The sequence below is a fragment of the Cherax quadricarinatus genome, chromosome 29, assembly GCF_038502225.1.
Source record: "Cherax quadricarinatus isolate ZL_2023a chromosome 29, ASM3850222v1, whole genome shotgun sequence".
Taxonomy (NCBI): domain Eukaryota; kingdom Metazoa; phylum Arthropoda; class Malacostraca; order Decapoda; family Parastacidae; genus Cherax; species Cherax quadricarinatus.
In genome coordinates, this window is record NC_091320.1 from 2,197,972 (window position 1) to 2,211,867 (window position 13,896).

The following is a 13,896-nucleotide window of genomic DNA, read 5'->3' on the forward strand; positions in this document are numbered from 1 at the left end:
GCAGGAGGAGGAGGAGGCAGGAGGAGGAGGAGGAGGCAGGAGGAGGAGGAGGCAGGAGCAGGAGGAGGAGGCAGGAGGAGGAGGAGGCAGGAGGAGGAGGAGGCAGGAGGAGGAGGCAGGAGGAGGAGGAGGCAGGAGGAGGAGGCAGGAGGAGGAGGAGGCAGGAGGAGGAGGAGGCAGGAGGAGGAGGAAGCAAGAGGAGGAGGCAGGAGGAGGAGGAGGCAGGAGGAGGAGGAGGCAGGAGGAGGACGAGGAGGCAGGAGGAGGAGGAGGAGGAGGCAGGAGGAGGAGGCAGGGGGAGGAGGAGTCAGGAGGAGGATGCAGGAGGAGGAGGCAGGAGGAGGAGGCAGGAGGAGGAGGCAGAAGGAGGAGGAGGTAGGAGGAGGAGGAGGAGGCAGGAGGAGGAAGCAGGAGGAGGAGGCAGGAGGAGGAGGAGGCAGGAGGAGGAGGCAGGAGGAGGAGGAGGCAGGAGGAGGAGGAGGCAGGAGGAGGAGGAAGGGAGGAGGAGGAGGAGGCAGGGAGAAGGAGGAAGAGGCAGGGATAAGGAGGAGGAGGCAGGAGGAGGAGGCAGGAGGAGGAGGCAGGGGGAGGAGGAGGCAGGAGGAGGAGGCAGGAGGAGGAGGCAGGAGGAGGAGGCAGAAGGAGGAGGAGGCAGGAGGAGGAGGAGGCAGGAGGAGGAGGCAGGAGGAGGAGGAGGCTGGAGGAGGAGGCAGGAGGAGGAGGCAGGAGGAGAAGGAGGAGGAGGCAGGAGGAGGCAGGAGGAGGAGGAGGCAGGAGGAGGAGGAGGCAGGAGGAGGAGGAGGCAGGAGGAGAAGGCAGGAGGAGGAGGCAGGAGGAGGAGGATGCAGGAGGAGGAGGCAGGAAGAGGAGTCAGGATGAGGAGGCAGGAGGAGGAGGCAAGAGGAGGAGGCAGGAGTAGGAGACAGGAGGAGGAGGCAGGAAGAGGAGTCAGGATGAGGAGGCAGGAGGAGGAGGCAGGAGGAGGAGGCAGGAGTAGGAGACAGGAGGAGGAGGCAGGAAGAGGAGGCAGGATGAGGAGGCAGGAGGAGGAGGCAGGAGGAGGAGGCAGGAGGAGGAGGCAGGAGTAGGAGGCAGGAGGAGGAGGCAGGAAGAGGAGTCAGGATGAGGAGGCAGGAGGAGGAGGCAGGAGGAGGAGGCAGGAGTAGGAGACAGGAGGAGGAGGCAGGAATAGGAGACAGGAGGAGGAGGCAGGAAGAGGAGTCAGGATGAGGAGGCAGGAGGAGGAGGCAGGAGGAGGAGGCAGGAGTAGGAGACAGGAGGAGGAGGCAGGAAGAGGAGGCAGGATGAGGAGGCAGGAGGAGGAGGCAGGAGGAGGAGGCAGGAGGAGGAGGCAGGAGTAGGAGGCAGGAGGAGGAGACAGGAGGAGGAGGAGGCAGGAGGAGGAGACAGGAGGAGGAGGCAGGAGGAGGAGGCGGGAGGAGGAGGCAGGAGGAGGAGACAGGAGGAGGAGGCAGGAGGAGGAGGCAGGAGGAGGAGACAGGAGGAGGAGGAGGCAGGAATAACACTGAAGGCACTACAGTGGATCAGAAAATATCTGACAGGAAGGAAACAACGGGTGGTGGTACGTGACGAGGTGTCGGAGTGGACGACTGTGACGAGTGGGTTCCACAAGGGTCAGTCCTAGGACCAGTGCTGTTTCTGGTATATGTGAACGACATGACGGAAGGAGTAGATTCAGAGTTGTCCCTGTTTGCAGACGATGTGAAGCTAATGCGGAGAATTCAAATGGAACAGGATCAGGCTGAGCTACAAAGGGATCTGGACAGGCTGTAAACCTAGTCCAACAACTGGCTCCTGGAGTTCAACCCCACCAAGTACAAAGTCATGAAATACTGAGAGGAATTAACATGGTGGACAGGGCTCGAATGTTTCAGAGATGGGATACAGGAACAAGGGGCCACAGTTGGCAGTTGAAAACCCAGATGAGTAATAGGGATGTTACGAAGCATTTCTTTAACCTCAGAGTAGTCAGGAAGTGGAATAATCTGGAGAATGAAGTGGTGGAGGCAAATTCCATACATAGCTTTAAGAAGAGGAATAATGAAGCTCATAGAGCAGGGAGAGAGTGACTTAGTGTCGACCAGTGAAGAGGCGGGGCCAGGAGCTATGACTCAACCCCTGCAGCCACATATAGGTGAGTACATATAAGTGAGTACATAATGGGTCCAGGGACTGTACCTCAGCATTACAGAGGCACATAATGAGTCCAGGGACTATACCTCAACATTACCAGGCCATGTGGCCTGGTGGAAAGCTCTCGCTTCACACACGGAGAGCCCGGGTTCGATTCCCGGAGGGTGGAAACATTACAACATGTTCCCTTACACCTGTTGTCCTGTTCACCTAGCAGCAAATAAGTACCTGGATGTTAGTCGACTGGTGTGGGTGGCACCCTGGGGGACAAGATTGAGGACCACAATGGAAATATGACAGACAGTCCTCGAAGACGCACTAACTTTAATGGGTTAACTTGGGTGACTAATGGGTCCAGGGAATGTGCCTCAACATTACAGAGGTACATAATGGGTTCAGGGACTGTACTTCAACATTACAGAGGTACATAATGGGTTCTGGGACTGTACCTCAACATTACAGAGATACAAAATGGGTCAGGGACTGTACATTAACATTACAGAGGTACATAATGTGTCCAGGGACTGTATCTCAACATTACAGAGGTATATAATGTGTCCAAGGACTGTAGCTCAATATTACAGAGGTAATAATGGGTCCAGGGACTGTACCTCAACATTACAGAGGTATATAATGTGCCCAAGGACTGTAGCTCAATATTACAGAGGTAATAATGGGTCCAGGGACTGTACCTCAACATTACAGACGTACATAATGTGTCCAGGGACTATACCTCAACATTACAGAGGTACATAATGTGTCCAGGGACTGTACATTCACATTATAGAGGCAGAAAATGTGTCCAGGGAATGTGCCTCAACATTACAGAGGTATATAATGTGTCCAGGAACTGTACCTCAACATTACAGAGGCAGATAATGTGTCCAGGGAATGTACCTCAACATCACAGAGGTAATAATGAGTCCAGGGACTGTACCTCAGCATTAAAGAGGTACATAATGTGTCCAGGGATTGTACCTCAACATTAAAGAGGAACATTCTGCGTCCAGGAACTGTAACTTAACATTACAGAGGTAATATTATGTCCAGGGACTGTACCTCAACATTACAGATGTAATAATGTGTCCAGGGACTGTACCTCAACATTACAGAGGTATATAATATGTCCAGGAACTGTACATCAAAATTACAGAGGTAATGATGTGTCTAGGGACTGTACCTCAGCATTACAGTGGTACATAATGTTTCTAAGGACTGTACCTCAACATTACTGAGGTACATAATGTGTTTAATGACTGTACCTCAACATTACACAGGTACATAATGTGTTTAGGGACTGTGCCTCAACATTACTGAGGTATATAATGTGTTCAGGGACTGTACCTTAACAATACACATGTACATAATGTGTCCAGGGACTTTACCTCAACATTACAGAGGTAATGATGTGTCTAGGGACTGTATCCGAACATTACAGAGGTACATAATGTGTTTAGGGACTATACCTCAACAATACAGAGGCACATAATGTGTCCAGGGACTGTACCTCAATATTACAGAGGTACATATTGTGTTCAGGGTCTGTACCTCAACATTACAAAGGCACAAAATGTGTTCAGGGACTGTACTTCAACATTACACAGGTACATAATGTGTCCAGGGACTGTACCTCAACATTACAGAGGTAATAATGTGTCCAGGGACTGTACCTCAACATTACACAGGTGCATAATGTGTCCAGTTACTATACCTCAACATTACAGAAGTAATAATATGTCTAGGGACTGTACCTCAACATTACAGATGTACATAATGTGTCCGAGGACTGTACCCCAACATTACACAGGTACATAATGTGCCAAGGGGCTCTACCTCAACATTACAGAGGTACATAATGTGTCCAGGAACTACACCTCAACATTACAGAGGTACATAATGTGTCCGGGGACTGTACCTCAATGCTCCACAGGCACATAATGTGTTCAATGACTGTACCTCAACATTACACAGGTACATAATGTGTCCAGGGACTGTTCCTCCACATTACACAGGTAATAGTGTGTCTAAGGACTGTACCTCAACATTACACAGGTATATAATGTGTCCAGGGACTGTACCTGAACATTACAGAGGAACATAATGTGTCCAAGGACTGTACCTCAACATTACATAGGTACATAACGTGTCTAGGGACTCTACCTCAACATTACAGAGGTATATATGTCCAGGGACTGTACCTCAACATTATAGAGGTACATAATGTGTCCAGGGATTGTACCTCAACATTATAGAGGCACATAATGTGTCCAGGGACTCTACCTCAACATTACAGAGGTGCAAAATGTGTCTAGAAACTGTACCTTAACATTATAGAGGTACATAATGTGTCCAGGGACTGTACCTCAACATTACACAGGTACATAATGTGTGCAGGGACTGTACCTCAACATTACAGAGGTACATAATGTGTCCAGGGACTGTACCTCAACATTACAGAGGTACATAATGTGTGCAGGGACTGTACCTCAACATTACAGAGGTAAATAATGTGTCCAGGGACTGTACTTCAACATTACAGAGGTACATAATGTGTCCAAGGAGTGGAATAAGGGTTCACTAAGACGTACACTGAGGTGCACCTTAACAACACCAACACCAAGAACTAGTCAACAAGGTTGGTCTTGGACATTCCTCCTTCTCTCTCTCTGTTTTTCACTGTTTTCTCTCTATTACCCACCCATATTTGACCATTATATACCCTCCCTGGCTCCCTGGGGGCACTTCTAAACACACATTTGGTATTATCCTCCACGCTCTCTAATTCTAATTTCAAAAATTGGAAGAAAAGAATACTTGTGGATGCCACATTTTTTCATGGGATTTTTGGGTTTACATTTTTTTACTTGATTTTTCTATTTTTTTTTTTTTTTGTTTATATTAAGGTGACATATGTTTGTCTTTCAATATGGTTTTGAGGGTAGACAGGTGTTATGGACACATGTTTATAATGTAGATAAATGGTTCAGAGAACCGACAAGTTGATAACTTAGACACGTGCAAGACTTTTGAGTATTTTTTTTTTTATAATGGAAACGTTTTGCCACATAGTGGCATCATCAGTGCAAGATGAAGAATAATGGTGGTGATCTGAAGGAGTTTGGGGTAGTCAGTCGCTCAGGCTGAGGGACTGACTGATTGATTGATTTCAACCGTTTTTCTTTCTATTGGACTGATGAAGGCACTTTGTGGCAAAATGTTTCCATAATATACACACACAAGTGTTGCACATGTGTCTCATTTATCAACGTTTATAGCATGTTGTCATGAGCAGCTCCGGAATTTCTGTACTAAGCTCTTAGGGCTTCCCGGGAGACCTGCCCTTCTCACACTATACCACTCACTTATTTATCCATACCTCACCTATGCTATTTGTGCTTGGGGATCAACTGCAGCAACACACCTAAAGCCAATAATAACCCAACAAAATGCTGCAGTAAGAATAATCACTAAATCCCATCCCTGGCAACACACCCCCCCACTCTTCATAGATCTAAACTTACTCCCTGTTCAGTACATCCACACTTACTACTGTGCAATCTACATCTACAGGACCTTAAACTCCAATATCAACCTTGACCTAAAATGCTTTCTTGATAGTTGTGACAGAACCCACAGGCACAACACCAGACACAAACATCTCTACGACATTCCCCGTGTCCGACTAAACCTCTACAAAAATTCAATGTATGTCAAAGGCCCTAAAATCTGGAACACCCTACCTGAGAACTCTAGAACTGCAGACACATCACCTTCAAAACTACCATTAGAAAACATCTTATCTCCCTGATACACCCCATCAACTAACTACACGAATACCACCTGGTGGTTCACACTTACACTCACTCACCCATTTGACCATAAACGGAAATATCAATCTCAATCTCAAAATAATGAATCTTAACTAGTCATAAGTTGGCCTGTGATACTCCAATACTGAAACTATGTATAGTGCCAAAACAAAGGCATTCACATTGCTAAACTCACAAACTAGTATTTAGTCACTTAGCCATAATACCAACTTACCTAATAATTTTGTAATATTTTAAACTTAAGATTTAATATAAGTCTGCCCGAAATGCCTAGCCATGCTAGGTGTTCTAGTGGTACACACTGTAATTATTTTACTACATGTAAACCACACAATAACCAAATTCTGTAAACTCAGCATTGTAATCCTTATAGAGAATAAACTTTGAATTTGAATTTGAATTATTATTATTATTATTATTATTATTATTTTTATTATTATTATTATTATTATTATTATTATTATTATTATTATTATTATTATTACTACTAGTACTAATACTACTATTACTACTATTACCATTACTACTATTACTACAACATACTCAACCCCTGTCAGTTTGGGTTCAGGCCTAATAAAAATACGAATGATGCTATTATACACGTGCTAGAATATCAATCAATCAATCAAATCAAAGTTTATTCTCCATAAGGATTACAATGCAGGGTTTACAGATTTTGGTTATTGTGTGATTTACATGTAATAAAATACTAATTACAGTGGGGGCCACTAGAACACCTAGCATGGCTAGGCATTTCGGACAAACTTAGATTAATTCTTAACCCTAAATTATTACAAATTGTGGAGTAAGTTGACTAAGTACTAAGTGACTAAATGACTACACTCGAGAAAAAAGAAGTCCCGCTGGGGATCTTCATTGATTTATGTAAAGCTTTTGATACAGTTGACCATGATTTGCTGCACATAAAATTGTCTCACTATGGTATAAGAGGGCACTCCCTCAACTACCTAAAGTCGTACCTTAACAACAGAAGCCAATATGTGTACACAAATGGGGCAAACTCTTCCACACAACTGATTACAGTTGGTGCCCCATAGGGAAGTGTCCTGGGCCCTCTTCTCTTTCTCGCTTATATAAATGACCTACCAAATGCATCACTTATAATTAATAGAACCACTGTACAACTATGATAAATTTCCTTAGTGTTAAGTAGTCAGTAAGCCATTAAATTAAGTTAACCCATAATGCCAAGGCACAATAGAGGCTCTTTGCACTTCAACCCATTATTGTAAAAATATAATCTCAATGTACTACTTGCAAGGAAATAAATGAATTTGAATTTGAATGACACTACATATGTCTTCTCTCACCCAAGCCCAGTCATACTAGCCAATACTGTAAATACTGAATTACAGAAAATATCTACTTGGATGATGATTAACAAGCTTACTCTCAGTATTGACAAAACCTACTTCATTCAGTTCGGGAACAGAACTACAGATGTTCCTCTTAACATAATGATAAACGGATCACCTATCACAAAGCTCACAGAGGGAAAATTCTTAGGAATCCACCTTGATAATAGACTCAAATTTCAAACACATGTACAACAAATTTCCAAGAAAATCTCCAAGACCGTAGGCATACTATCGAAGATATGGTACTATGTTCCACAATCAGCTCTCCTGGCCCTATATCACTTACTCATTTACCCCTATCTCGCCTATGGAATCTGTGCATGGGGCTCAACAATAAATCATCTCAGATCATTAATTACCCAACAAAAGGCTGCAGTCAGAATGATGATAAATTCCCACTCCAGGCAGCACACTCCACCAATGTTCAAAACTCTAAACTTACTCACTGTACAAAACATCCATACAAAAGAAACACTGTTTATCAGTTCAAGACTCTTCTTAAAAGCCACTTACTCACCCACAACTAAATAAATATTAAATAACTGTATGTATTTCATAAATGTATAACCCGTGACTATCAAACTATGTTTTTAATTACATTACCTAATAGAATAATCTGTTCTCTTGAGTAACTCATCTAATGACCATATGACCTGTTTCTGCACTACAAATCATTGATTTTATTCAATTTGATTGGATTAATAAATTGTATGACTACATATAATATATTGATCATTTTGTTATATTATACATTGTAATGCTACAAATTTGTACAGCTGTAATGCTTCATAATTGAAATGTTCAAATTTCATTGTTTAAAATACTCATTTGTACTTCATATTATAAATTGTTTACTGTAATTTTTATCACTGAAATGTATCATTGCTTAGTTAATCTTAAATTAATTTTAAGCCTGCCTATAATGCTCTTCATACAAGGGGCTTTTGGCACGTACACCCAACTACTGTAATTCCTTGTACAATTATGTATCACGTCCAAATAAAAATTATTATTAATACAACTACTATTACTACTATTACTACTATTACTATTACTACTACTATTACTACTATTACTATTACTACTATTACTACTATTACTACTATTACTATTACTACTATTACTATTACTACTATTACTATTACTACTATTACTACTACTATTACTACTATTAGTATTACTACTATTACTGTTACTATTATTACTATTACTACTATTACTACTATTACTACTACTGTTACTACTACTACTGTTGCTACTACTGTTGCTACTGCTGTTACTACTACTATTACTACTACTATTACTACTACTACTATTACTACTATTACTACTACTATTACTACTACTATTACTACTACTATTACTACTATTACTACTACTATTACTACTACTATTACTACTACTACTACTGCTGCTACTACTACTACTACTACTACTATTACTATTACTACTACTACTATTACTACTATTACTACTACTACTATTACTACTACTACTACTACTATTACTACTATTAGTACTACTACTATTACTACTACTATTACTACTACTACTATTACTACTACTACTATTACTACTACTATTACTACTACTACTACTACTATTACTATTACTACCACTACTATTATTACTACTACTACTACTACTACTACTACTACTACTACTACTACTACTACTACTACTACTACTACTTCTTCTTCTTCTTCTTCTTCTTCTTCTTCTTCTTCTTCTTCTTCTTCTTCTTCTTCTTCTTCTTCTTCTTCTTCTTCTTCTTCTTCTTCTTCTTCTTCTTCTTCTTCTTCTTCTTCTTCTTCTTCTTCTTCTTCTTCTTCTTCTTCTTCTTCTTCTTCTTCTTCTTCTTCTTCTTCTTTTATTATTATTATTATTATTATTATTATTATTATTATTATTATTATTATTATTATTTGTCGCCGACACTGACAATTTATCATTATCGATAACCCAGTGAAGTCAAATAATGTGATGTATTTTCTCTGGGGTCCTTGAGACTGACCAAACTGTGAGTCACATTAACAGATGTGTTCTACTGTTTTTTTTTTTTTTTTCTCTCAGTATACTTACTAGTGGTTAGCTACTGTACTTACATTCTTATAGACTCATCTTGCCTAACTATTAAAGGTTTCACCTTGAAGAGAGGATGAAAGTTTTCCTTCTCACATTTAGTAATTTATAGAGGAGAAGGGGTTACTAGCTCCTTGCTCCCAGGTTGACTAAATATCATTCTTTATACAGAAGTTAGATTCATTATATCATGACCAGACATTTATTTCTCAGTATTTTCAGAATTATATTCAACTAATTTTTGTTGGATAAAGGTAGATTTTTCGCTTATAAATATGCTGAGGTGACCCTTCGTGTTTCAGATTATTTCTGCCAAAAATTGGTTGTGAAGGTGACTACACTTACTGAAGTCTTCCAGAGAATTTTCCTTCACAATATTTACTCACTATGTCTAGTAAGTTGCTCTTATCTTTTAACCTCATTAATTTAGTATGCAAAATTTATACAAATGTATAATGAATTATTGTTAGATTTTATGAATTATTAAATTTACTTCTTTGAATTTTATTATACTCTAGTACAGTACAATTTAGAAACATTATTGCTTACTCTTGCATTCTGGATACTGTAATTCATTATTCAAACAATTCTCTGTCTTCGTGTCGTATGAATCTGCTCACTTCATTGTGTTCCATTCTATTTTTTTTTTTTTTTGTAACTTGCTAAGCTCCCCAGCAGTATTAACCTAAGAAAAAGGTGACGAAGATTGACAACTTGCTTTTACTCCAACCTGCTGACAAGAACCACAGCAAGCAATACTTATCAAAAAACAGGCATCAGTTATCATTATAGAGCTTTTTCTCAAATGCATATGTTGCTAAAATGATTTTGCTAACCAAATTGTCATTAATGCTTAACCCTTTTAGTGGCCATCACATAGAACTATGTCATTGAGGTCAGGGTCCCTTGTGTAGTTCTATGTCATGAGCTCAGCTCATTCAGATAAGCTGTGAGCAGTAAATTTTTGCCTAGATATGAGAGAATGGATCTATGCAGTGAATGTGCACAGTATAAAATAAATTCTGCTCCACACAGTGCATGATGGGAGAAAACTGTGACCATGTGTATGGTTTAAAATAGCAAATGCGAGGTGTTTTCTCATATTTTTTTTTTTTCCTTTTTTTTTTTGTCTGTTTTTTGGTATCAGTCAATAAAATGGAAGACATGCATACTTCTGAAACGGAGATGATTTTGATTGGTTTCAGGAGAAGAAGTAGTTTGAAACTGAGTTCAAAGTAAGGACCGTTAAGGTCCACTTACACTCCTCAGTCTGTTTTATAGGTTTTTAATAGTTCTAATTCAATTATTGGGACACTTGTAAACCATGACCAATCATTTCTGGTTATATTTTATTATCTGGGAAATAGAGTAAATACTCTGGTTTTTGTGATTGAGAATTCAGAATGGAAGGCAAGTGTTATATAGAAGAGGCCTGGGGACATGTTGATGAGATAGACGGTCCTCTACCCTTCCTCAGGGAAATTGACTACAACAGTCCACTTCCAGTCTTCCTGAGCCTACAACAGTCCATTTCCAGTCTTTCTGAACTTACAACAGTCCACTTCCAGTCAAAAACTGACCACAATCATCTCCATCTCACCTGGACATGGACTGGGCCGCGGGGGCATTGATCCCCGGAATAACCTCCAGGTAGTATATCTTCCAGTTGATCAAATGACACCAAGAAACGGCCAAAAAAAATAGTTCACAGTCGCTATTTTAACCGAAGCACAAGGTCAGAAATAAGGTGTCCCCATCATGCACTGCACAGGACACAATTTTTTTTGTACTGTATAGCCTCTCCTCACTTAGCGCGTACTCGTTTACCGATGCCTTGGACTTATGATGGGCTCTCTGACCAGTATGCATGCCTAAATAATGTATATTAGAACTGATTTCCTCTATTCTACATATTACAATATACAGTACACTCATGTATAAACATTTAAAAATATACCACAAATGTTATAAATGGTGCAAAAGTGACATTAAAACAATATCAAAGATAGTTGACACACACCCACTACCATTATAGCATGCTCCTCACTTACCGATGAATTTGTTTACTGATGTGGTCTTAGGAACGGATCTCCATCATTAAGTGAGGAGAGGCTGTACTCACTCATCACACAGACCCATTCTCTCATGTCTAGGCCAAAATTTACCACTCACAACATATTTGATGGCACTATGATAAAATGTAAACTGATATATATGTAACTGCCAGTGGCCTCAAAAATGTATGATATATATATATGTACATGGGAGACACTGAAAGAGTTTCGAGTTACAGGAGGTGACTTGTACAAATGGTACTGTTGTGTAATGATAATGTCTTATGTTTGTGCTTCATGGAAATGAACCTACTAGTCTTGTTTTTAATAATATGCATAGATAAAATTTATCAGCATTCTTTATTTTTGTTAGGTAAAAGGACGCAAGTGCAACTAATGTGACATTTTATTATGGCACTGTTGCACTCTCCAGGAGCTTTATCAAGCCATTACAAATAATACATGGACACAGAGGGTATATATAGGCTTACAGTGAGGTGTAATACAAGTGGTAATAGTAACAGTAGTAGTAGTAGTAGTAGTAGTAGTAATATTAGTTGTATTAGTAATAGTAATACAATATGGTAGAACAATCAACTTGCACTGGAGTAAAAGGTTATAAAAGCTATTATGTACTTGGGTAGCATAAAAATAGGTTAGACAGATATTTCTGTTAGTGGTTGGATTTGAGAAGGTCTGTTTCAGTGTTCCTCCTCTGTTATGTTCTTGTGTAGCATTAGCAGCAGAGACTATGTGATGGCAGGGTTTATTGTTTTGAGGAGGATTCTTGCTAATACTTCAGAGATGGTGAAGCTGCCTTTATTTTGCTTGATTGTTTTAGAAACAGTGATTAATGGTGATTCAAGGCATTTACCTCTGCAGAAATTGGGTTCTCTGATTACTAGTTGGGTGTCGTTGAATTTCATTAGGTGATTGATGGAATTCCGGTGTTGTACACAGGCGTTGTTAAAGTTTTCATTCCTACATGTGTTAATGTGTTCATTGAGGCGTGTTTCAAGGTTCCTTGCTTTTTCACCTACATGTATCCTGTCACAGCCTCCAAAAGGTATAGTGTAAACTTCTGCATTGACTGGTTCGTGGTGGTTCGATTTTGTCCTGGTTAGATCCCGTATGGAAGTGCTGGATGTGATGGCGACTCTAGTGTTAGTTTGTGAGAGTACTTTGGAAACATTCAATGCAACTTGGCTGTTGGGAAGGATTATAACTTTGTTAGGAGTGGTGTTGGTGTGTGGAGAACTGATGATCTGAAGAGCTCTTTTCTTGTAGTCTTTGATGAAAAATGAAGGAAAATGTAGGTCAGTGAAGGTTTGGTGTAAGTATTTTTGTGCTAACTAGTTGGGAATAACTTAAGCTTTTATGATTCCTTATCTTGACTTCATTCATACTGGGTATTTCTTAACAAAGGTTTCATTTACATTGTTGTTCATAACTATGAATCATAGAATTATTATTCAAGATTTACTTCTGTGATCCATTGTTTTTGACCTTCTTGTGTGATAATTCATTGCTGGCAAAAATAACTCAACCTTTTACTGTGTTACTGTTTTCCGAAACACTGAAAATTCTTTTGCTGTGGCAGCGAAGGATGAGTCCCACAAGCACTATAACAAATATAATTAGCGCAGCAGCACCTACTACTCCAGCTGTTATTACTGATGCATAACTTGGCTGCTCATCTTGACTTGTGCTCAGACTTTGAGCTGATTTATTTGAAGAGTGAGGAGGACTCGGTGGCTTCGGCACTGTAGATATTCCTGCAAGATTTAATAGTTTATTGATTACTCATAGGATAAAAAGGCACAGCATCGTGACTGGAACAGTACACAAATAACCCACACTATTGATTTGATATCTTTCACTAATAAAAGCTAAATAATTGTAAGTGGTGAATTTAGAGGGGTATTTGTACATTAAATTTTGCAGTACTATAATAAAACAAACAAAAAATCATGTAATCTTTTCTTGTATTCAAATTAAATAAGATTTGATCAGCCGACCCACCACACATTTGATCAGCTGACCCATCATACATTTAATCACTTGACCCACCATACATTTAATCATTTGACCACCATACATTTAATCACTTGGCTCACCATACAATTCATTGTACATACAATTTTCTCCTTTATAATATAGACCTTAACTCTGGTGTTCCTTCTTCTAACTTCTCCCAGGCATGGAGGGGAATTTTCCAAGTAGGAACCTACCCAAATCAAATTTTTCCCAACTTTAGCCATGTTAAACACAGGTTGAGACCCTGTACGTATTAATAATTTTGAAACATAAATATGAATTGCATTCATATAAAAATGCTCTACTTAAACCCATGTTATGAGAGGCCTCTGTTGTATTCAGAACACATAACATTTTGAC

At 40.0% G+C, this 13,896-nt stretch overlaps 2 protein-coding genes across 4 annotated transcripts in view; one reads left to right on the top strand and one right to left on the bottom strand.

The window, feature by feature from the left end:
- The first annotated feature begins 4,730 nt into the window (after positions 1–4,730).
- Nup54 (nuclear pore complex protein Nup54) overlaps positions 4,731–13,896 on the top strand; it is a 116,418-nt gene continuing 107,252 nt past the window's right edge. Inside the window, exons 1-2 of one of the 3 annotated variants that reach the window (XM_070089592.1) lie at positions 4,731–4,789; positions 9,748–9,839. In XM_070089592.1, coding sequence (XP_069945693.1) covers positions 9,833–9,839 — 7 coding nt within the window. In that variant the 5' untranslated portion in view covers positions 4,731–4,789; positions 9,748–9,832. The remainder of the gene's footprint in view (positions 4,790–9,747; positions 9,840–13,896) is intronic. The other 2 variants (XM_070089591.1, XM_070089593.1) reach the window with 2 other exon arrangements.
- The window catches only part of LOC128690661 (vasorin), a 34,907-nt gene continuing 32,851 nt past the window's right edge, over positions 11,841–13,896 (bottom strand). Inside the window, exon 7 of the mRNA XM_053779402.2 lies at positions 11,841–13,274. Within this exon, the coding sequence (XP_053635377.2) occupies positions 13,042–13,274 (233 nt within the window). The 3' untranslated portion in view covers positions 11,841–13,041. The remainder of the gene's footprint in view (positions 13,275–13,896) is intronic.